The 25,483-nt window shown below is 43.4% G+C and overlaps 1 protein-coding gene across 1 annotated transcript in view; it reads right to left on the bottom strand.

The window, feature by feature from the left end:
• FHIP1A (FHF complex subunit HOOK interacting protein 1A) overlaps positions 1–25,483 on the bottom strand; it is a 217,068-nt gene that overhangs the window by 702 nt on the left and 190,883 nt on the right. Inside the window, exons 9-13 of the mRNA XM_045552111.1 lie at positions 23,955–24,034; positions 16,284–16,474; positions 12,414–13,550; positions 5,782–5,960; positions 5,286–5,424 (exon numbers count right to left, since the gene is read on the bottom strand). Of these exons, the coding sequence (XP_045408067.1) occupies positions 5,286–5,424; positions 5,782–5,960; positions 12,414–13,550; positions 16,284–16,474; positions 23,955–24,034 (1,726 nt within the window). The remainder of the gene's footprint in view (positions 1–5,285; positions 5,425–5,781; positions 5,961–12,413; positions 13,551–16,283; positions 16,475–23,954; positions 24,035–25,483) is intronic.

Below are 25,483 nucleotides of genomic sequence, written 5' to 3'. Positions count from 1 at the left end.
GAGCAAGAGTGAGACCCGTCTCTACTAAAAATAGAAAAAAATTAGCGGGGCACGGTGGTGCATGCCTGTAGTCCCAGCTACTTGGGATGCTGAGGCAGGAGGATGCTTGAGCCCAGGAGTCTGAGGTTGCTGTGAGCTAGGTGACACCACGGCACTCTAGCCCAGGCAACAAAGTGAGACTCTGTCTCAAAAAAAAAAAAAAAAAAGGAACCCTCCGTGCCCAGAAGGTAGGGTAAAAAAATAAAAAAGGCATCTTCTACCACTAGCATTAACCGAGTGAAGACCTAGCTCACCAGGATGCTTATTTGGGGACGACAAGGAACTCTGCCTGCTCTCACAGCCTCCCAGTGTGGGGTGACCGTTCTCCCTTTGCCTGTTCAGCCCTGACCATACAGCAGAGCTAAGGCAGGGAGGCTGGGTTGGTTACATGAGCCACTCTGAGTTCTCTGCAACTGCTGCAGCAGACCTTAGGGCTCCCTGTTGGCCCCCAATCTCCTTCTGAGTGAGACTTCTAACCTTTTATATAAAAGGAGAGTGGAAGATTCCTTCTGATCCATAGAAATAATGGAGAGGAAGTTGGGGGCTGGTAAGACCAGACTAAGAACTTCTTGCAACCATGGAGAGGAAGGTTTCCAGGGGTTTCCATCTCAGTTTCAATAACTAAAGTCTAAGACAATATGAGCCCAAACTTTAACATATTCAAGTGATTCGTATTTTCTTATCAAATCAGTTTTTGCTAATTAAAATGGTTCAACTTCCCTGACTATTTAATTCCTGAACATCAACAGCCCACATATATTAATATTTGTAGGAATTATTTATGCCTTCCTCTGCCCCTACACAAACAGTCCCATTACTCCTTATAAATCATCATATTCAAGCTCCTCATTATTTTGGCTGCTTTTTTAGAATTCAGTCCCATTTTTCAACACTCTTCTCGGAGTGTTGCTTAACTGCAGTACTAAAAATTCTTGACATTTATAGTACTTTCCACATCTCACTACTATAGTCTTTAGTGTTAAAAAAAATCTTCCACTTTACTGCTTTAAATATCCTTTTAGATTAAGGCATATCACAGCTTTAATGCCATAAAGAACTGGGAAAGTTGTTGAGAATCTGTCTTCTGCTACCTTTCTGCAGATACCACGTGCCCTGCCCACAGAGTAAGGACAAAGGGGTCGACTTCACCAAGCCACTGCCAACCCTGCGACCACCCTCCCCATCCCCACCATGGCCCCAGGCCCTGCAGCTCTCCAAGGGCCCCACAAAGCTCAGGAAGGAAGCTGACCTGCACACCAGTGGGGAATGGATACTTGTGGACCCCACTCCCAGATCAAGACCAGTGTTGTTCAGGCTCGTTCCACCCCCTGGAGTTCCCTGCCTGGCATCTCTGCTCACCTAAATCTTACTCCCTTCAGAAGCACTAGTACAGTGGTTAGGAGCACAGACTGCCATTTACTGGCTGAGTGACTGCAGGCAAGTTGCTTTACCTCTCTGTACTTTAATTTCCTCACCTGTCAAAAGCTCAGAGAGTTGTGGTAAGGATTAAATGAGTCAACAGGTGTAAAGTACACAGGGACCTCTAAATAGTGTCAGCCATCACATCATCCTCAGTGCAGCTGCCACTAACTTCACAGAGCATTTCCAGTTTCCTATTCCTTGTCCTGCCCTCCTCCCCCACGTTAGTGACCAGCGAAGGCCAGCACTGCCCTTCAGCCTTGCACTGTTGTTGATGTTCTGTCTCCTCTACTAGACTTGGAGCTTTCTCAAAGCTGAATCCCTATCAGATAATGTATTAATATCTTGTGCAACCCCTTACACACTCCATACTCATAGCAGAAGCGAATAAAAACTTGCTGAATGAATGAGTGAAGGAGTGACCTCCTTAGTCTTCCCCACTCCTGATCCTCCCCGGAGCTGCTTATATTCCTCATCTCCACCTTCCTCTTTCCACTCCACTCCTCTTCTCCCCTAAAAAGGGTTTTCGTGATTCATTCATCTAGCCTGATCCATGAATAACAAGTGTCATCACTAAGCCTCATTTACACAGCTAGAAACCAAGAATCAAAACTGTGTTCACCAGTGAAGGCAGGAGAGCACCCAACGGGGAGATCAAGGACTAGTGGGGAAATCTTCAGGGGGCTCCACCAGCGGCTGGGACCTATCAACCCAGCTCTCCTCTGGGGTCTTGGCCTTTCAATGTGTCACCAAGCACCGTCAAGCTCTCGATTCAAAAGCAAGCAGACCTGGGTTGGGGTCCCTACCTGACAACCAAAGCTAATCATAATGCCTCAGTTTGCTTCTGTGTGAAATGGGGCTATTACCTACCTGACCTTCCTTCTGGAATTAGAGATCAGTGAAAAGACTTTGAATATAAGAAAATTCAAGGTTGAAGTATTCAACTCTATGGTTTAGCAAGTATTTGAGGAGAAAAAGAAAAGCCTGGCAAGTGGCTGAACCTCAGAGAGCAGCAGCCTCAAGAGGAATAACGTGGCAGCTGGCACCAGCACGCCGCCCGCTCTGGAGCAGCGGTCACACGGGCTTTTGCTGGTGCTGGAAGCATTAGTGCGGCGGCTCGTTTTCCACCGGGGCTGCCAGGCGGCAAAGGGCACGCAGGGTCTGCGCGCTGGAGCAGCGGCGCTGCAGGGGCCCCAGTCGCGCCCCTCATAAAAGGGTCCAACAAGCATACACAGGCACCTGAAGAAGGCAGGAGGAAGGGAAGCATAAATAAATTTCAGAATTAGGAATGGTTTCTGAAATGCTGCCCTGGGTCTGAAAAGCTGCAATGAAAGGTTTTCAAGACTAATACTGGGAAGATTTGAGAAGTGAGGGGAGAGAGGTTACAGGTTCCTCTCGCTGGCAGCAGTGTTAGGCAAAGGGCATAGCACACAGACACTGGAAACTGGCCCATTACCATGATTCTTAATTATAAATTGTTCTGTGTCACAGTAAGAATGAGGGGGAGGAAGACTTGGCACATTTACAGGCAAATGATTCAGAAGTCAGCTTTATACAAGAGGATGGGAAATTTCCCATTCTGTGAGTTTAGAGTTTTTTACCTTGGGGGGAGGGTGTCACTTTGCTTACCTGAAAGAAGTTAGAAAGTTAATCTGAAAAACTCAGTTATAGGGAAAATCTTACATCTCAAGAGAAGCTTCCTACAAGTCAGAGTTCCCTGAGTGCCCCCCACCCTTCTTAAAAAGCACTGACCCCAGATGACTAATCTGACAGTCATGCAGCGAGAACAAGTTCCCCTGGGCACACATCTTACAACCACAGGCCCAGACAATCTGTCGCCAGGACAAAGCCCAAGGTGTAAGTGACCCCACCGCCCTCCTGAACGTGTTGGGTAAGTCTCAGTGCTCAGTGTGTGTGCATTTGTCTCCCTGAATTAGGCAGGACAGGCTCAGGCACTTGAGCTTCATGATCCTGGCTGACTACCCTGGGCCTCTCATTTCAGCTTCCTTATATGAAAATGAAGCCAAGGGCACCTTTCTTGCCCATTTCACAGTGCCGTTTGACAATAAAAATTGACTGCCTGGGAAAGCACTTTATAAATAGCAAAATATAAATGAAGACCAGGCCTGAAGTACAATGTAAAGAGACTGCAGCCACCTTCTATCTAGGAGATGCAAAAATGGCCACAATGTATTGCATCAAGAGTTGGGGTTTTTGTTCCATTCTTGAATCCGCGCAGGCCCCGTGACTTGCTTTGACCAACAGAACGCAGCAGAACTGACCTTGTACGAGGTCCAGGTCTGAGCCACAGATGTGAGGGAGGCCATCCCTAGACATCCAGCCGCCCACTGACAGCAGACACACTAGTGAGTCCAGCCAAAATCGGCCTGGCCCAGGTCAGAAAACACCCAGATGACCACACAGACTCATAAGCAATCAGAAATGGCTTTGTTTAAAGCCAATGCATTTTTGCAGTGGTTTGATATGCACAAAAGCTAACTGATATACCTTCCCTCACAGGGTGAGTTACAGCAGCACGCTCTCTGTTCAGAAGAAACTCAGCTCACAGAGACCATCCACGTGGCTAAGAGAGGCCACATGGGGCCTCAGGCCCACCTTCCCACGGAGATGTGGGGGTTCTTTCCCTCCATGAATGGCCTTGGCTGCTTGTCTCAAAGTCCAAGAGCTCAAAGCCTGGCCCCTCTTCCACCAGTGGCACGGCCTCCCTTTCTTTCAAACTCTGCCTTGCAGTACCCTAGCGGCTCATCGCAACTCAAGTTCTGGCTTTAGCCAGAACAGATCTGAGAGATGGAGAACACATCCTTCATTTAAAAGTCAAGGGACAGGGGCCTAGTGAGACAAAGTGACAAAGATCAAATAGCTACACAGAGGAAGGATCAGGCCTTCAGAGTTCTGGGGTTTTTTGGGTTTTTTTTTTTTTTTTTTTTTTTTTCAGCTTCTTTTAAAGGTTAAACAATTGCTCTGAGTTTCATTTCTGCCTCTCACTCCCAATCTTGTTTCTGATCACTTGCGTTAGCCCAGGATCGAGAGCCCTACTCTCTCCATTGATCACCTGCCACAAAGAGGCCTGACTTGTCCGCGTGTGGAAAAGTAAAAGCCAGGGCCACATGGGGCATTTCCTAGTTTGCTCACACCAAGGCATAAGTCACAGCTCAGAGGACAACAGTCATCAAACCTGTCCAACCAGAGCTTACACAAGGCAAAGCAGCAGTGCCCTGTGGGCCCAGCAGGCAGCAGAACCACTCTCAATCTCAGCACCCACCCGCCTCCCTCCCCCACCTGCACTGCCAGGGGCCCAACACCTCCTCCAGAGCTGATAAAAAGGCACTCTTGGGAATTTTAGGCTGAGCATAAACTTTACTTCTCCCAGTGCAAACAAACAGTTTTTTAGCTCCTAGAGCCCTGGAGCACATTTATTTTTGGCCCAAGAGCCTCTGAAAACATTAAAGAGAACAGATGCCCTCCTCAGGACAGGGTTGGTCAAAAAATGGCTTGGGGAGTGCACACAATGCCTCTTTCTGGCCCATATGTGCTGTGTTATTTATTCTAGACAACATCCCACACATCAGCTCCTTCCTGGAACCACTGTTGGTTAGGAAAACAAATGCCCTGCTAGACCCTCCAAAGAGGGAACAGGCCAAGGGTGGGCAAGGCAGATCTCTGTTTAGGTTTAAGGACACGAAGAGGAGGCTCCTCCCTGTTGGGTAAAACTGAAAGTATCTTTGGATGCTTCTAGGACCCAGGAGCCAATGCAGCATCTGTGAACTCGAACCAGCAGGCTGGGGAAATGGAGGGACGCAATGTACCTTTGGTTAGTGCCGCAGGGGTCACATCGGACATGTCCACTCGGAAGAGCAGGTATTGCTGGGCTTGTATGAGGAGTCCCGGGAAGTCTCTCTCCACAGAAGCAAACTGTTCAATCTTGTTTTTCACAGATGCAAGGACCTGTCAAAAACAGCATTCATGATGTTAATGTTTCACAATGGAATTCCACCCTCCATTATCACTATATCTTTCAGGTACAGCCCTCATTATAGGAACTATTATGACATTAAGCATTTGCTCATTTTTAACTGCCTGGGTGTTCTGGGTAGAGCACCCTCAAAACATCAAACTAAATGAAGCTTTGCAGTTTGTCTACAATAATCTACACAGCTAGCTTAACGGGACAGGGAAGGAAAGCAAATGAATTAGAACAGAGGGATTTTTGAAAAACTAAACAACAGGGGGAAAGAGAGAAGCAGCCCTGCAAATTAGCACCCACGAAATCAGCAGGTAAGGATGCGGGCTCAGCTAACTTACCTGGTAGAGAGAGCGTACGCTCGGCTGGAAGACCATATTGGTGTTGAGCAGAAAGGAGCGCAGCAGTGGCTGAGGGTAGCTGGCTAGCTGAGTAATGATCCCAATAAGCAGCAAATTAACATGTAAAGAGTTCTCCAGCATGTTCTCTAGCTTTGACAGGACCACGCTGATGAATGGGCCTGCAGGAAGAACACAAGGCTTCAGGGCTGGCTGGGCTCAAGGGGATGTCTTTCTTCATCACCTGCAGAACCCCTGGAGCCACAGCTGCCAAACCACCGCAGGCCCACAGGTGCAAACCCAGACACAAGTACAGCCAGGTCTTCTCCTGCCTCACGACCAAAGTGGAAGACAAACCACCACAACAAAAAGAAAACAGAGAAACATGCATGGGAACTAATATTCTGATTCCACCAGCAGTTTTTTTTTTTTTTTTTTTTTTTGAGACAGAGTCTCACTCTGTTGCCCGGGCTAGAGTGCCGTGGCATCAGCCTAGCTCACAGCAACCTCAAACTCCTGAGCTCAAGCAATCCTCCTGCCTCAGCCTCCCGAGTAGCTGGGACTACAGGCATGTACCACCATGCCCAGCTAATTTTTTCTATATATATATGTTTTTAGCTGTCCGTATAATTTCTTTTCTATTTTTAGTAGAGACGGAGTCTCGCTCTTGCTCAGGCTGGTCTCGAACTCCTGACCTTGAGCGATCCACCCACCTCGGCCTTCCAGAGTGCTAGGATTACAGGCGTGAGCCACTGCGCCCGGCTCCACCAGCAGTTTTAACACTTACTAAAATTATCACAGACCTTGAAAAAATGTCAAATAATTTAATTTTTAAAAGTTAAAATATGCTTTTCTATATTGTTGCTGTATTTCTTGGGGCTATCAATGCTTAAAACATGATAGTCATCATCTCATGATGCCGTGGGCAGTAGGGTTTCATGCAAACATTAGAGGCCATTAAAAGTCTTGGTAACAAAAAAATCTTTGTTTATTAAAGAATACCAAAAACAAGACCAGGTACGGTGGCTCACTCCTGTAATCCTAACTACTTTGGGAGGCCGAGGCCGGAGGATTGCTTTAGGCCAGGAATTTGAGACCAGCCTGGCAACAGCAAGACCTCATCTCTACAAAAAATAAAAAAATTAGTGTGGACGTGGTGGTGTACATCTGTAGTCCCTGCTTCTTGGGAGACTGAGGCAGGAGGATCACTTGAGCCAAGGAGTTGGAGGTTGCAGTGAGCTATGATGATGCCACGGCAATCTAGCCTGGGTGACAGAGCAAGATTCTGTCTCAATTAAAAAAAAAAAGAATACCAAAAACATATAAATTATGTTTATCAGATAGCAACACTGTAAATAGGGATTGTCTATCCCGAACAAGCACTCTGAGAAAGATTCTGCTTTGTCAAGTGTCACAGTGTGGAAGAATGAAAAAAGACAGACAGAGGTGAATGAGCCCCTGGGCCTCTTGGTAACCACGCTTCAGCTTTCAGATGAGAGAGAGAGAAGGGACTCTGTTTTGGGAGATATAGTTTGGTGTGTCATAGATTTCTTAAAAAAGAAAATCCACATGACTATAAAAGAAGTCATAAAAAAAGCAGTTCATAACAAAAAAATTAGTCATACAAAAGCATTTTGTAAAAAAATTAGGCAAAAGGAGCTCCTGCTACTTAGGGTCACTCGAAAATTAATATGCTTTATGTTTGAGTTCATTGAAGACAGGGAAAACAAAAGAAATAAATCTGGCATTAATAAAGTTACTTGAAGATGTTTTAAATTTTTACTATAAAAGTGTTCCTTTAAACAAAATCGATAAGAATTTTGTACTTCCCCCAGTGGAGCTATTGATGATGCAACTAAAGTATGGCATATTTACGACAAAGGCACACAGCCCTTGATGAGTAAACATGCCTCCTGAAGAGTTCACCAACATCAATACGAGTTTAACAAAAACATACTTCATCACAAGAGGCTTCATTCAGAAGGCCTGGGTAGCGTAAGACAATAAAACCCTTTGCAAGGAAACAGATGGTCTCTGTGAAAAGTGGTAACACCAACCCTAAACCTTTTACCCACCAGCTGAGTAACAGGGTAACGGTAATACTCCTGTTTCTAGGAAAACTGAGGATGTCTCTAAGGCGTCTGGGAAAACAGAAGAGGCACCATCCCCTCATGCTGTCAAGTTTAGCCTCAACTGCCCCATCCTTGGGATGGGAGGCAGAGCCCTTCAGTTACTTCCATGACATAGGAGGTCAATGAACTCTTCAAATAGAGTCCTCAGAGATGCTTACAAAACAAAACTGGGAGAGTTTGCCAAACACATTCAGAAACTCGGGACTGGAACCCCCCAGTTTGAAAACAGCTAACCCCAGAAATGTCACTGGAAACTCTTCTTAACGCATCACAACACAATTTTGACTTTCTAGGGAGATCTACGGGGAGAAGGCTGCTGTCCTGGCCTCCTCGAGTTGAGGCCCAGTCTTTCTCCGTCCCCTCCTGCCTGTCCCCTGCAGTCCCGGGATCAGCATCTATTTCCTTCCAGATGGAACAAAAACAGGTGAAGTAAGACAGATCAGGGGGCAGCGTCTTCTAGGTCCCTAATGTGATCCCTCAGCTTCCCTTCCTCAGTCCCAGAGTGTACTTGGCCTCATCTGGCCATACTACAAACCCTAAACTGCTGACCATGTGGTGACGGGGGGAGACCACCACTACTTTTAAGGGGGGAAAAACACCAGCTTAAACCCCAGACTCTCTGGAGAGTAAAAGCGTGTCATCATTCTCTCACCTGAATGGCAGAATATTAGGTCAAGGCCAGCAGACTGTCATACAAAAGCAGTCCACTTTGACATGATAATTAATATCCACTAGTGGCATTAATTACAACTTGTTAGCCATATGCAATCAAAAAAAACATTGAGCACTTTCAAATTAATCTTTTATTCTTACTTGGTTTCTAGAACTTGAAAAAATACTGCTTAGCAAAAAGTAGTTGCTAGGGTAAACTGGTAAGCAGCTGAAAATCAGAAGACTCAGCTACAATTTAGAAAGCCACAGGTGTATGTGGAAAATGGTGAGTATATTTTCTTCCCACATCTCCTAGGAGGACAGAAGAACTCCCCACCCGTAAAATATTTAATTTTTCAGAGTCACCAGTACCTCACTGCCCCTCCCTGTCATTCACCTCTCTCCCTTCATGTGCCCCCATCCCCTGCCTCAATCGATCCCACACCCTCTGCCTGTATTTCCTCACTCCAGGGATGGAGCTGCCGGCAATGCGGCACCTCGGCTCTGAGCAACATCTCCCAAGTGTGGACCTGCGCCTCCACCTCCCCTGCCAGCACCACCTTGGGTCAGACTCTCACCATGTCTTGTCTGGACTCCAGAACAGTGCTTCTACGTTAAGAGAGATTAAAATGATTCAAAAAAAATTTTTTTTCAAACATTATAAGGGTATAAAATGAAAAACAAGCCTACCCCCTCGAGGCAACTCCTGTTAACAGATTCTAGTGTATTGTTCCAGAAATGTTTTATGTTATACGATAAAAATAACAATTGAATTATTATTGAAAACATGTATTACGCACATCCTATGTGCTAGGCAGTGTTCTAAACACTTTTTATGTATCAATTCACTTAAGATTCACAACCCTAGGAAGTATATTTATTATTCATCCCCATTTAAAGATGAGGCAAAATGCATAAGTGCACACAGCTACAGCTAATAAATAATGGAGTCAGAATTTTGATTCAAATCGTCTGATCTGTTTCTAGTACTTTTTTTTTTTTTTTTTTTTGGTGGGCGGTGTGGAGACATGGTCTTGCTCTGTTACACAGGCTGTGTGTGTGTGTGTGTGTGTGTGTGTGTCTCTCTCTCTCTAACTCCTGGTATTTTAAACAATATATTCCAGAGATTGTCTCATGCCAGCACATATGGAGCTGCCTCATCTCAGGACCACAAAATACTGGATTGTTAGGGGTGATGCATGAGTAAGCCAGTCTCCTACTGGCGGGCATTTGGGCATTTGGTTTGTTTCCAGTCTTTTTCTATTAATATTATAAACAATGCTGAAATGAACATCCTCATATGTACATCTTGTCTCCTAAATGTCAATACAGCTGTGAAAACATTCCTAGAAACAGAACTACTTAGATCAAAACACTGGTGCATTCTGAATTCTGGTATGACAAGATTCTCTCACTTATTCTTCCTGGCACCAACCTCTCCCCACTCCAGTGCTGTCTTCATGCTGACCAAAGCTGTCTTTTCCAGATCCAGCCATGTCACTCCCCAGCTTTAACACTTCAAGGGTTTCTTTAGTGCCAGGGGCACAAGGTCCCTATTTCTCAGCTTGGCCCAAAGGCCCCCCATAAGCTGGCATCAACCAAGCTTTCTGGCTCCCTCAGCCACCATCCTGCCCCACACAATCCACGCTGTCACACGCCATGGGCTGTCAGGCTCTTGGTCTTCCTCCTGTTGTCTCCTCTGCCCGGACTATCATTCTCATCCACTTTCCCCTGGGGACTTCCCCTCCTCTGGGACGCCTTTCCCACTGCGCTCCCATGCGACGTGGCATACAGGGACTAATAATGCGTCTCTCACTGAGACAGTACAGTTCTTTGTTGGTGTCTCCTCTGAAAGTCTGTGAGCTGCTTTAATTTTGTGTGCTTACTTCCTAGCATAGAACCTGCCAAACATTAGAGGGTCAATAAAAGATTGTTGAATACATGAATAAATAAAATTAGATAAATGGAACGCTTTGATTTTGCTGGGAAGTGAATTCATTTCAGCGGAAATCAGATTCCCTGGAGAGAAGGAAGTTAAGCCTAATGCACAGAATACACTCAGAAGTTTGGACACTACAAAGCACACATACAGGGAAAGAGAAAAGATGTTTCCTGAAGCTGTGTACAAGTTTCAAAGGAGGAGAAAGGCAAGGTTTTAGTTACTATTACCTATATGTATCAAAGAACTCCCATTACGTTTTGTCACTTTTCCAGTTCTCAGGCGTATTATATGTAAAATATTGATGTTTTTTAATAAGGTGTTGTATTAGCTTTTTTTTTTTTTTTTGGCCCTAAGCTATACTTTGTTTCCTCAATTTACACATTTCCCAGGGATGAAGCTCCTCTACAGGAAGGCAGGCATTCTAAAGAACAGCCTTCATTAGCCGCGGGTGGTCCTGATGTCCCACAAAAGGCGACACTGTGGTGTGTGCGAGGTTATTTCTGCCCCTTTCCCTCTGACTGAGCCCTCCCAGCTCCCTCCCTTCCCTGTCCCCCTTATCTGCTGGGAAAGTGAGATTATCTAATCCTTTTTACTTATGATTGACTGATTGGATTTTAATTAAAACTCGTTCACACTGAAATGTTATCTCAACTAGAACTGCAAGCCTTTTAACTGTGGAATTAAAAGCTTTCTTCCTGTTTATATAAATCTTCAGGCATCAGTAAATAGAAGAATAAGTATTGGAGGAGGAGGGTGGAAGAGCTCTGAAGTCACATTAAGCCTACTTGGCTGGCTGGAGACGGCAATCTGCTTTTATCTGCTTTAGGCAACCCTGGGAGGTGGGCGCACAGCCCCTCCTCACCAAGCTTCTCCCTGCTCGCCAGGGAAGAACAAGCCTCGGCTGAGGCTGCTGGGGACTCCCTGTCATAATACTGGAAATGACGTCCCCAGTCTCAGTCAGTCCTCACAGGGGCACATGGAGGGTCAGGGGTGCCAAAGCTACATGGCTGGTAAGTGCTAGAGACTGGATTCACCCAGGCCTGACTCCAAGGCCCCTGTCCGTCCCTCCGTGTTGCTAGCATCTTCCAGCACCTCTCCCTGCTACCTGGACACCACGCAGGGGTCCCACCCCAGCTCTGCCTGAGCTTAGTGAGCCCTCTCCTCTGTGGCAGTCCCCTCTGCACCACAATTGGCAGATTCCAATTTCACTGGCTAATGTCTAATGATGTCTTCTATCACAATTCCTCACCCCAACTACCTGTATCCTATCCTTTTGCCTCTCACATGATTTCTACCTGTTGCTGGTGGTGTATCACTTCAACACACCCACTCTTTAGAAGAGGTATGAGTTTATGTGGGTCTACTCGGCTTATTTTTGGATAAAGGTCTTGTGATTATCTGAAATGAGCTCCCAGGCAAAGGGAGAACTAACCCCAGTGGCCTCTGATGTATGTACACAGCTACTGTCTTTCACCTGTTCAGGTGCGAGGGACAGGGCAGAGAACAAACGCGTCTCTGCCCTCATGCGCCACACGTTCTAGCAGGGGAGACAGTAATTTTTAAAGTATACATATAAACAAGTGCCAAGGAGAAACATAAGTTAGACTAAAGGAAATGAGGTGATTAAATAAGACTGGATTCTTGTGTGGTTTAATCAGTCCTATTACTTGATCACAGACATAGAGAGAAGTTACTAAACAGTAAAATTTAACCCCTAACAGAAACAAGACAACCGTTACAAGAATGACAAAATAAAAATAAAACCACCCCTCTTTGCTCTTCACAAAAATATTTTCAGCCCTGTTAGGTAAACTGATGATGCTTCTTACCTTTACCTACCTTACTTTCCTGTTCCAAAATGTACAAGCACTTTCAAAAGCAGAAACCACAAACCAATTTAAGATCGTCACCTGTGAACGGGGTGCTTTGAGTCCTCACGGGATGGTGACTGGCAAAGGCAGTCTCATCTCTCACCCCAAATGGGGAAGGCACGGTCTCTACAGCAGGAGCTTCCACTGTGAAAGAGTCGAAGTCATCCTCTTCCTCTTCTAGTGCCTTCTTCCCCTCCTCCTCCTCCTTTTCTCCTTTGCTCTCTTCTTCCTTTCCTTCCTCCTTTGGGAGCAGCGAGGGATCAGGTGTGGGGAAAGTCTGCTCTATCAAGCCCTGGGTGTCAGAATCCAGTTCCTTAATGATCTGGTCATAGTGGGCAATGAAATCTTCACTCTCTGGGTTGATAACCATCGGGTTTGAATTGTGCTCTGCATCAGAGACAGGAGACGCTAACTCTAAGTTTGAATCTGGGGCTACTTCAGGCTCACTCTCTTGCTTTGGCTCCTTGGACACATTTGGAGATAGGTCTGAACTGTCCCTATTGTGTTCCTCCTCTGAACTGATCTCTGGCTGGGGACTGAGGAGGGGGCCGTTGTTCACAGGGACACTCTGAACACTGGTCTGGGCTTCAGCTGGTGGCTTTGCGGTTTCCTCTTGGGCATCCCTGGTGTCCTCAGAGTCCTTCTCGGCACACAGCCTGTACACTATCACGTCATCCTGAAAGTCTGACTCCTCGATGTAGGACCCTTTGAAGAGCAAGATGGCATTCTTCTTCATCTCCTGGATATGTTTGGGGGGATCGATGGGCGCAGGGGGGCCTGAAGCCTCCAGATGGTCATAAGGCTCAGAGGAGCCCACATCAGCCCCTGAGGAGATCCCAGTGTCATAGCTGTCATCCCATTCCAGCTCCGTCTGGGTCTTGTCCTTCCTGGGAGCCAGCTGAGGTCCGGTCTTCCTGGGGAGTTGCTGCGGGAGCCCAAACACAGGGCAGGCTGAGCTGGCACCGCCCTCCTCTGTCAGACCTTGGAGAAACGTCTCGGCGTCGGGGGAGTCCCCGTCATACAGAGCGGACCAGACGCGGCAGTCCCTCATGCAGCGCAGGATGTTGGAGTGGGCCTCCCAGAGGTACTGCAGGTAGCTGATGTCCAGGGCCTTCCCATACTCCACGATGCAGGCCGACGGGGAGAACGCCTCTGGCAGCGGCTGCTCCACGGACCCTGCACAGGAGGCAGACACCGGTCAGAACTGAGACGTGTGGGGACAACGGTGGTGGGTGAGGATGTGACTCATCAGGCTAAGACTCTGTCTCACCAGCTACTTAGGTCTGATAATGTCTGATTCAATAATTTCTGAATAATAAAAAATGATTAGGGTGTAAGAAGGAAAGATAATAATAGAAACTCTACCCTCACAGAAGATATAAAACCAACATGGCCAGTCAGGTGCTGGCTACGGCCAACGGGAAACAGTTATTTTGTCTCAGTTACTAGAGAAAGAAGAGCTATGACGGCAACCTCTCGCGTTGTTGAGAGGGCTCAATTAGGTAATAAACCTAATATGGTACCTGCCACAGGGTGCTAATAACTTAAAAGTTTCTGGAATCTAAAGTATAAGGACAGTAATCCATGAATTTGGGAACCAGATTTTCTGTAGAGAAACCCTAGGTTTTTAGAAAAGCTTCTTAACTCATTCTGCCTTCCTGGGCTATGAGGACTATATCAAATGGTCTCTTACAGTAAAGTTATATTCACTACAGAAGTCATTTTAACCTAAGAATGCTTCCTATGTTACCATGACTGCCTTTGATATGAAAAGTTCCAATTTCATTACTGAAATAACTGTGAAAACATCTGCCTTTAAGTTTATGTTTTCCCTCAAAAACAAAAAAAAGACTCAGACAAGGAAATTATATATATGTGTATGTGTGTATGTATATTTCTTCTACCATTTCTTGAACATCTGGTATGTTGCAGATGCTTTATCAATGCTGTTAATTCTCCCATGATCCTAAATGGTAAATACTATTTTCTCCATTTACAGATAAAGAAACTGAGGCTCAGAGATGAAAGAACACCCAACCCAAATTGTGGCAGAGCCACAATTCAAGCGCAGGATATTTCATGACAACTCCCATTCTTACTTCAGGGCCACACCTGTGCTAGCTTCATGTCTCTTCATGATCTGAATCTCTAACAGACTAGGCCAGAACTGAGCTTTTAAGGGTACATATTAGTCATTAGTATAGATAGACGTCATTCACTTCTTACAGCTCTACTGCTAAAAGGTTAGTGTTTATCTCTTATCTACTTCAAAAATTACTACTGGCAACATTTACTGAGCACTTACTACATGCCAGGCCATCTTCTAAGAGCTTTACATATCTTAACTCATTTATCCTTAGAATAATCCTTTGAGGTGTTACTATTTTACAGAAAAGAAAAAAAATTTAGAAAGGTTAAGTAATTTACCCAAGAAAGTAGCAGAACCAAGACTTAGGTTTTCTACTTTTTTGAACAAATTACTTACCACTGCACAATAATTACTCTAGGTAGCTACTATATGACCATCCATCCATTAGAGCGTTTATCTGCTGTTAATGCAACCCCAGAGGCAGGACAGAAGAACATGGAATTTAGAATCAGAGAACCTACCAGCTGTATAACCTTGAACAAGTCAATTCCTCTCTCTGAGTTTGTTTCTTCATCTGTAAAGTGGGAACACTAGTATACATTCTTAAAAGCATAAAAAGTGATCACATGGGGAAAGAAGTTAGCAAGTTATGGACAATCATGTTTAATTTGAATCTTGAATTCTGGGGCAAAGTTAGCCACAAAATCATTCTTGAAACAACTTTTATGTAAATTTAAAAAACATTAATTTTTAAATGTTTTAAAAATAACTTAAGTGAGAAAATATAAGATATCCACACTAGTTTTTCCAACAGGAAAATATTATTAAGATATAGTCATATAGATTATTAATTTCCATGCACAAACTGTATCTTTACATAAAGACCAAGAATCAGCAAGACAACCTTCATTTATAGAAATTACATTTACATCAAATATGCTGATATTTTCTTAGTCAAGTAACTTGGTTTTTAAATCTATTTTATCTAAGAGGAGTGTGGCTGGGTGGACAGAACAACATGTTAGGGTGGATATCAGAATCCAGATCGGAAACACTTGAGTCAACACCAGGACTGGACCATTTCCGAGTGGTCACAGGACAGCAGAATGTTCCTGAACTGAAACAGCCATATGACCATCAGAGATACACAAATGCCCCCGTGCTCCAACTGCCTGTCAGGGGGCCAAGGTGGACAGAAGGGACCATTTAAACTTTACTTGTATGAGGTGAACTGTAGCTGGCAAACAGCACCTGAGTATTATAAGACCTATAAAAACAGTATTTATGAAAGCCTCTGATCAGGTCAATCAAATGAATCAGACACTATTGTCATATCACAACTTTCAAGCTTTATAATGATATTACATATATATATATACATATATATATATATTATATATATATATATCATTTGAAAAGTATATATTTCCAAAAATGGCATTTTGGAAATTAAAATAAGGGCTAACTCTATCTCAGCTACAGCCATAACCACACCTCTCACCCCCATTTTGTTTTAGAAGACATGCTATACATGTTTTCGTTCACTTGGACTCAGAGGATGCCAGCAGAGAATGTCACTAGAAAGTCCACTTAAAATAAAGGTGTGCGAACACTAACTAGGTGACAAGTGGGTGCTTCAATGAACACTCATTACAAAGTGTCATAACTCCTTACAAGCAGAAAAGCATCCCCCAGTTGGTCATTCCTAAAAGAAATTGGACCCACTGCATTATTCCCTACCTACCCAAAGATACACATATCCTAAGGAGAGATGGATTTGGCATCCTTTTGTTTAAAGATCATCACCAGGACGTTCCTACCTGGACTATCATGCGTATACTTTGACCAGAGAATATAATCCCTCTCTTGGTTCCCAAGTGTCAGAGTGATTCCACTGGAGCAGCAGACGGGGGTCAAGGCAAGCAGCTTGGCCGCAGAAACAGAGTAACAGTCTCTCTCCTTCACAGCCCACCTCTGACTCAGCATCATGTGATTGCAGGGGATGAGATACCTAGAATGACAAAAACAGCCGCATTCAGTCTCCACAATGTCCTAAACCATCACCAGGACTAACATTCTATACCGTAATAGGGACTGATCATGGCCAGGGGTGGACTCATCCTCTCCCGGCTCTCAGTCTACCCGTCATACCCTTGCCTGAAACTTGTCAAGTGCTTCTTTCTTCCAACAGAACCTCTGTGCAGAGCATTTATGGGCCTTCACAGTTTACCCCACACAAACTTCATCTCTTACCAATCCCTCTTTGCCTCTGTGCTTTTCCACCCACTGTACCCTTCACCTGGAGTGTGCGTCCCCTTTTTCTGCCTGACAGATACCTTTCATGCCACAAAGTCCAGCTGCAGTGTCTGTCACCTTCTCTGGGAAGGCCTCCTGGCTCTCTGCTCCAAGACAGAGCTAATCTTCCTCTCCGCTATGCTCCCAGGCCTCTAGTAAGCCCTGTTACCTTGTACCACAATTATTTCAGTGTCTGCCTCCTCAGTATAATGTGCTACCACAGCAAAGGCCTGCTTCAACATTTTGTTTTATAATCCTGGAAACTCTGGCTCATAGTGGGCACTGAATGGCGGCAGCAAACATCCACCCCGTAGTGTAAACCCCTTCTTATGCTCTCATGAGTGACCAGGAAAAAAATATAGTGGCCAATGACTCACTGAGGATCACTGGGCCCCATTTCACACAAAATACTTTGGGTTTGTGATCAAAGGCATTTTAGTATCATTATGAAACTGGAGACAAGAAAAGCTGGGCAATCATTTCTGACACACCTGGAGCACATCAGTGGCTACATGGGTAGAATAAAGTATGTTTAAATGGCTTACTTTCTTAACAGCGAAAAAATCATAATGTTTACTTAAACAAAGGTGGAGCAAATGGGATAAAGGACTCAGCCAGGGCCAAGCGTCACATTTGTGTACAGGAGCCAATTCCAGATGAGACAGCTCTTCTGGGAATAATCCCAACTTTTCAATAAACCAAAATGGTTTTGTTTCTGTATGCCGCCTTTGAGAAAGCAGCAGTCCAGAGGAAAACAAGCTAAGATTAAATTTTTCATAAAAAAGTACAACTTTTAGGGTATATGTCTTATGGCCTAGAAACATTAAGCCATTACCCACACCTCCTGCTGATCCAAATGAGGCAAACCTGAGTGTATATTATTAACGCAAGAGCCACTGCAAGAGCCTGAGTCAAGGAGAAAAGAAAGATTCAATTCTTGTTGTGGTACTTTACACTAAAGGTTTTAATAATACTTCCCAGGTATGAAATGACAAACTTGCCATTTAACCTTCAGTTCTCAAAAAAAAAAAAAAAAAATCAAACCATTTCTCAAGAACTCTAACTACCTTGTATAGCTAGGTAAGGGGGTCCTAGTCCCTACCCTCACTGCACCCGTGGGCATGTACAAACTTAAACTGCTACCATTAAGAACCAGACACAACCCTGCATGCCTGATGTGGTGACATATATTTTAATAAGCTCAGTTTCATGAAAGCCAAAGGTTACAAGAATGAAAAGAAAAGATGGAGGAGGACAGAATGAGAAAGAAGGGAGCTCTTCTCTAATGCTTAGCTCAGCTTTGGGGACTTTATCTGAGCCGCACTGGAGGAAAATGGATGCCACTGGCAGAAAATGAATGAAGCAGCTGTGTTTCACAAGGATCTCTGTGAGTAGAGATGCTCTAGTGGCCAGGAGTAACACAGGGGACAGAGGCATTCTCCCACCTCTGTCTGAACATGGCACAGTTGGGGCCAAGTGGGCACCAAGGGAAGGTGGAGGGACTCAGGGCACAGCAGGGACAGAGGTGAGGTGGCCACAACAAAAGGAGCCAGAGAAGGTGAGGAGACCACAGCAGATGCTACTGAGATGACTGTGGAGGAAGAGAAGCATGTTCATGAATATATGTAAGACTTGCTTGGGGACCCTGCGAAGCAAGAGCCAAGATCTGACCTGATGTGGCCAGGGCGAGAGCTGGGGAAACCTGTCCTTGGCTGTTGATGTGAACTACCTTTGTCCCATACGCTGGTGAGGCCTAGGGAAATTCAGATTACACAGGATTTATTATATCCTTATTTTGGTCATTAATTATTTAAGACATGAACTGCCTCAGTGCTTTTATATACTGCAGGAACTCAATGACTACTTACAGCCCAAACCAAGCATATTTCATGATTTAAGTTAACATACATAGATTTCTACTCTTTGTTTGAAGTATTAAAAATGGAACACTGGATCAAAGCTAATAAAGCCATTTATCAAATATCACCAGTGGGTAACCTGAACTTATATTAGAATAAAGAGTTATTGGGAATTTGCAACTGTGGAAATACATGCTTTCAGTAGAAACTAAGAACTTTCTTCTGAATAAATCAAATACAGGGAGATTCCCTAAGAGTTAAAGGAGAGATTCTACGAAATTGGAAATGCAGGAGTCTGTTCAAATGAATAACCACTCTTGGTATTCAAAGCAGTAGTTCTTGGGGGTCATTATGTTAGTGAAATAAGCCAGGAACAGAAAGACAAGTATCACATGTTCTCACTGACACATGGAGCTAAAAAAGTGGATCTCATGGAGGAAGAGAGTAGAATGGAGGGTACCAGAGGCTGGGGAAAGAGGGAAGGATGAAGACAAGTTAGTTGTTAGTTAAGGAGTACAAAAATACAGTCAAATAGAAGAAATAAGTTCCAGTATTTGATAGTACAGTGGGGAAACTATAGTTAACAATAATTTACTGTATATTTCAAAATAGCTAGAAGAAAAGAACTATATAGTCCCAAAACAAAAGATAAATGTTGGAGGTGATGGATATCTCAATTACCCTGATCTGATCATTACACATTGTATACAGTATCAATATATATCACATCTGCCCCTTAAATGTATAACTATTAAAGATTGATTTTTAAAAAAAGAAAACAAAACAAAATGGTGGTTCTGCTGTGCCTTTAAAATGAAGGGTCATCCCAGAGGGAAGAGTAGAAAAACCATACCTTGACCCTCTGTCTTTCCATTATGTACAGGGAAAGATGAGGGACAGAAAGATTGCCAGAAACTCCCCAAATGTCAAATATCAGAATGAACTGGTTGTCAATAGCAGAAACATCACTTAGGAATTTAGTACAGGTATTTATCATCAAACTATCTTTTTATTTTTACTATATTTATTTTGTTTGGAAGTTTTAATTACATTCGGGAAGCAGTAAAAATGATCAGAGACTAACAAGTATCTCACTTCAGAGGTCCAGATTCCTTGAAGCCATTCCTCAACATAAGGAAAAAAAATATTGCCCTTGTTGTCCTGCCTATTTTCAGTACTTCCCCAACCCTCTACAACCCTGGGTCTATTTCCTATTTTCTTGGATATCATTCATTAAAATAAGTTACCATCACTTCTGAAATAAATCAGCGCCAATCAATTGATAACAAAGAACATGTATTGCCTACTGCTACATTGACCAAAAACAAGCAAAACAAAGCAGTGAAGCCCGGCCAGGCGCGGTGGCTCATGCCTGTAATCCTAGCACTCTGGGAGGCCGAGGCAGGTAGATTGTTTGAGCTCAGGAGTTCAAGACCAGCCTGAGCAAAAGCGAGACCCCCGTCTCTACTAAAAATAGAAAGAAATTATATGGACTGCTAAAAATATATATAGAAAAATTAGCCGGACATGGTGGCGCATGCCTGTAGTCCCAGCTACTCGGGAGGCTGAGGCAGGAGGATTGCCTGAGCCCAGGAGTTTGAGGTTGCTGTGAGCTAGGTGACGCCATGGCACTCTAGCCCGGGCAACAGAGTGAGACTCTGTCTCAAAACAAAACAAAACAAAACAAAACAAAACAAAACAAAACAAAACAAAGCAGTGAAGTCCAAGGAGGTAAGTGAAGTGCATCTTCTGAGATGATGACACCCCCAACAATGCAGCAGTAGCCAAAAATCTACAAAGCAATGTTAGTGGATTTCACAAACATCATTTGTTGTTCAAAGAAGTTCTGCCCATATTTCTCCTATGCATTTTCCCTCAGGCTGGCTGGCCCTTTTTATTTGTTTACATGTTTTTCTTCTCCTCCAGACCCCCAACTCCTATGCAAGATGGAAATGTTCCTGAAGTGTACACACAGCTCCTCTTCAAGCAAACAGCCTCTATCTGAACACAACAGGCAATGCAGCTCAGAAACCTGACAATGGACCAGCACTTCTGGAAAAAACACCCTAACCAGAACATTCAGAAATGGCATTCAATTAAGCAATTAAATTGTGTCTCTACTGGGACATTCTGGGATGATGGCAGTGATCCGTCACTTCCCTGCTTGTCAGCATTTCCTGCCTGCCTTTGGCCTATCGTATGTCACATCCGAGGCAGTGGACAATTTCTCCTTGGTTGTCTGCTCACTAAAATATGCTCTCTTTGGGGGTACTTTATTTCAGCTCATTTTTCTGACATTTTGCCAAATGAAAGAAACTAGTACCAGCTACAAATGGATTATCACTTTGAAATGTTGATATTTAAGAGTATTTGGGTTGTAACAAAATTGACACATGGCTATTATTTATCACATAACAAATACCTTCATCAGAAGCATCCACATAATCCTCACTGCTCTACTGCTTCTCAGATGTACAAGTATATCACATACATTCAAGTGACTGCAGCGGCAGCAACAACAAAAAGGATGCATGATCAATCTATTTTTTATGTCCCTTAAAATAATATTTAAATGACTAGAAGAATAAACATTTCTTATTGTCCTTGATTTTGGTACAGATTCTAAATCAGAAAAGAATTGTTTTCATTACTTTAAAATGTGCTTTCCAGAAAATTCACCTTCCTTAAATTTGTATGATACTTCACAGTGTCTCAAAGCACTTTCCCAGATACCACCACTGTGATCATCCCAATAACCTTATAAGGTAGCACATCCCAAAACCAGGGTACATCAAGTCATGTCAGCAGCTTGAAGAAAGAGACCAGAAACCAGGGGTCTCCTATGTGCCTAACACATGCCCGACTGACAGAAGTGGGTACCCATGAGTCCTCTCACTTGCTCTCCTCCTGGTTCCCCCAGGCAGTGCAGAAGAATTAGAAACAGAGTAAAGGTTCAATAAAGAGCAACTATAGTATTACATTATTGTCACTATCATTCTAGAGAAACAAACCTGGGTTCAGAGAGCCTAGGACCAGTAGGTCAAGCCCATCTCCCAACCTCAGGTCTGGCATTTCTCCACTATTCCTTTCAGAGCTTGTGATAACCTGCCCTGCAGGCAACTTTTCTGGCAAATTATTTGTCCTTATTCACCCTGGAAATGAACATCCCTGACTTGGACATCTACGTATTCCAACCATGAGCCACTTTCTTCATCTTCATAAGGTACAGGTGTGGGTCTCAAGAGAAGCTATGACTGATGACATCTCTGAGGACAGTTTTCAACACAACAAGGCACCACTATGTGAGCAGATAAAGGGTGATCAGAGCTCACCTTGTAAAGGTCACTGAACAGCCAATAAATAAAAGCTTCCACCACCTGGGCTAAGTCTGACCTGGTGACCCAGAGATGGAAAGCTCTGCACCTCCAGCAAGGCCAGGCTTCCAGGAACACTGAAAAAGACAGCTGCTTTTCCTGCCATTAAAGAAGCAGTATTTAAGAATTTCACATTTAAATATAATCAGGTTTCACACATATGTCGGAGTAAAAGCCTGGGTTTTTGGCAATAGAAACGGCTTTGCCAAGTTGTTCTTCTGGATTCCATTCAGGCCTGGCTAATACATTCTGTCATATCAGCAGCAGAGACTTGCTGGGGAGCTAAAATAATCTTTTTAGGACAGATAACTAATGCTCTGCCCAGACTACCAAGGGTGTTTCTTTATGATCGGATTTGTTCTCCACTAATGCCTTAAGATTAGTTACTGATGACCTAATCTAAAACCCTAAAAAGTCCAAAAACTTTTAAATTTAAAAAATTAATAGGTGATACTCTCCCATAAAACAACTCTGTAAAGCCCTGCACAATATGCCACCACCAACTTTTTCAGACTCATTTTTTAATCATTCTCTTTTGAAAGGATGTTACATCTACATGGTACCATTCCTCAAACCAGTAGTTCTCAAATTTAGTAGTACATCAGGATCCCCTGGAGAGTTTGTTAAAACACAGTTAGCTGAACCTCAACCCCAGTTTCTCATTCAGTAGATCTGGGAGGAGGCCAAGGATTCACATTTCTAACTAGGATCCCACTTTGACACCCCTCACTTTTCCAGAGCTACCTATTTGGAAATGTTACCGCACCTACTGGAATGCCTTCTCCTTGGTAACTTCTACTCCAATCATATCAGAACCCCAGTTTCATCCACCCTTATTCCCAAGGACAGGTCAAATAAAGGGTCAGAAAGTCCACTAAGGGAGGAGGAAAGAGGTGTGCATGCTGGAGGACCCTGGTTGACTCTTTTTCTTTGTCACCTCCCACACTACCAGAAGGGCGTGTCAGAGCACAAACCCTGGCCACAAATCCTTGAGCTCCTCTGGCCCTAGCCCTCCACTCCTCTCTCAGCTTTGAGGCAACATCCTCCCTGACTCCATTTCCTGTAGTTCAAGGGTGGGTCTTACTTGAGCAATCAACTCCAAGATTCAGGATCTGGGTTTGGGGAAAAGAAGCAAATACGTGCACCATGGTCTAGCCTGGGGTTTGCAGAGTTCTGCCCTGGGATTCAAGGCAAACCCTGAGCTAATAATGAAGCATCATTGCTTTCCTTCACAAAAGCAGAAGCTTCCCTCAGGGATCTGGACAGGAAGAGGCACTGCTGGGCCAAGACAGGATTTGGTGCTCCTGAGTCCTCTACCTAAAGTTACCAAATTAATGTCATCTTAACAGGTGTCCACTTTGACTCCCAATGCCCATCTTCAAATATCAGACCTTTCCCACCTGTACTTCTGAAGGACACGCCTTGGCAACCTTGTATGTAAGCTCTTTTTAGTCCATCTACTCCACGCCTTACTCCCTTCTGAATTGTACACTGAAAGTACTCAATAAATAGTCACTGAATTTAACTGAAACATACTCACAGATCAGACTGTGCATACCAGATGTGTACCATTACCAAAGCAGAAATCAAAAAAATTATATATCAAAAGCAATTCATATTTGGAAAGTTGTTTTTAATAGCAGAATTCCCTTAGAAATGCACAGGAGAAAGATGTTTAGCCACAGATCAGAAGAACTTTCATAATATTTCTGAAAATTTCCAAGCATTTTACCTATTGTTCCCAGGAACATTTTTATAATAAAATACATATGGCCCTCTAAAAACTTTTAATTCAAAAAGTAAAATTAACCTTGGGAAATAATGCAGAAAATAATGTTCTAGATAATTTTCTTCCTTAGATGCATGGCCCCTACTTAGCTTATGTTACCAAAGTAATGTAAAGTATATAAATATAAAGCACAGAGGGAATTTTTCTTTAAAGGGAACAAAGAAGGCAACTCACCTTAGAACTAGTTGTAACATCACATCTTCACAATGTAAACCAATGAGAGTTCTGAATAACGCCAGGGACACCACACAGAGCTGGGAAGCAACAAACACACATTCCATTTCAGATATTGGAATGATAACTCCACTCCCCACAGATGGGAAATAAAGTAGAATTACAAATAATTTTAAAAATTTAAAAAAAAAAACAATTTTGATAAAAAGCATGCTTCTGCCAGGGAGAATATATGTTCAGGATATCAGTTCTTCTATAGGATTTGGTTAGAAAGCCAGTGCCTGGAAGTATGCCATTATGCAGAATTATCCTAGGCATTTTTTAAATGCCTATGCTCATATTTCCAATTTTTAAAAATCCAGATAAACCTGCCCCCTACAATTCCCCAACACGTACTCTCTCCCTCTTCCCCCCTCCCACACACAATCTCCTGTGTATGTAATTTGTTTTCCTAAGTTATCTTCAAATATGATATTGGTTATTTACAAAATAGGGCTCGTACAAAACTGCATATAACCTGGCCAACTCGCCCTTCAGAGTTCTCAGCCAAGCCTCAGAACTTCTCTTGGCTTTGGCACAAACATTCTCCTTGGATACATTTCCTAAAGTGATGAGGGTGAGATAATGTACTTTTCTAAGAAGTTCATCAAAAAAACAAGAAATCTTTCAATCTCTGATTTCCAAAAAGGAAAGATAAACTGCCACATAGGAGAGATACCCAAAGGTACGTTATAAAATCATTGTGCTCTTTAGAGAGTAAACTTCTATCAATCTACCAGGACATTTAAGTAATTTAGGCTCTAATTCTTTGTACAGAAGAATAAATGCTCATCTGTCTTCCAGTCAAGGTGGGTATAAAACTTGGCCGATGAAATCCACTACGGTGTTGTAAAGAAACAGCTGTTCTTGGCCTGCCCCAAAACATCTCTTATGTTCAGGGCAGGCCATATACTTACATTTAGCCATAAGCAACATGCTCTGACTCCATTCCAAGTCTTTGCACATGCTGTTCCATTACCTGCAATGCCTTTTCCTGCCTTCTCCACAGACTAATTCCCATTTATCCTCAGAAACTTTAGCTTAGGCATCACCTCTCCCCTAGGAAATCTTTAGGTTCTTTCTCACAATAGTACCATCCAACATCTCCTTTCCCCAAACTCAGTTAGGTATCCTTCTTATCTATTGCCATAGTAACCCCTGAAAATCACTGTTCAGCGTCTTCAGCAGGGTGTATTTGTCCTTTTATTATTGAGTTGTAGAAGTTCCTGATTCTGTGTACAAGTACCTTATCAGATATATGGCTTGCAAAAATTTTTTATCATTTTTGTGGGTTGTCTTTTCAATTTCTTAATGGTATCCTTTGAAACACAAACCTTTTTATTTCTGATAATGTTCAATTTCACTATTTTTTTTTTCATTTGTTGCTTATGCCTTTGGTGTCATATCTAAGAAACCACTGCCAAGGGCACAAGGATTTATTCCTGTTTCCTAAGAATTTTATAGTTTTAGCTCTTCCATTTAGGTCTTTG

The sequence above is a fragment of the Lemur catta genome, chromosome 5 (genome assembly GCF_020740605.2).
Source record: "Lemur catta isolate mLemCat1 chromosome 5, mLemCat1.pri, whole genome shotgun sequence".
Classification (NCBI taxonomy): domain Eukaryota; kingdom Metazoa; phylum Chordata; class Mammalia; order Primates; family Lemuridae; genus Lemur; species Lemur catta.
This window is presented reverse-complemented; position numbering and strand designations above follow the sequence as displayed.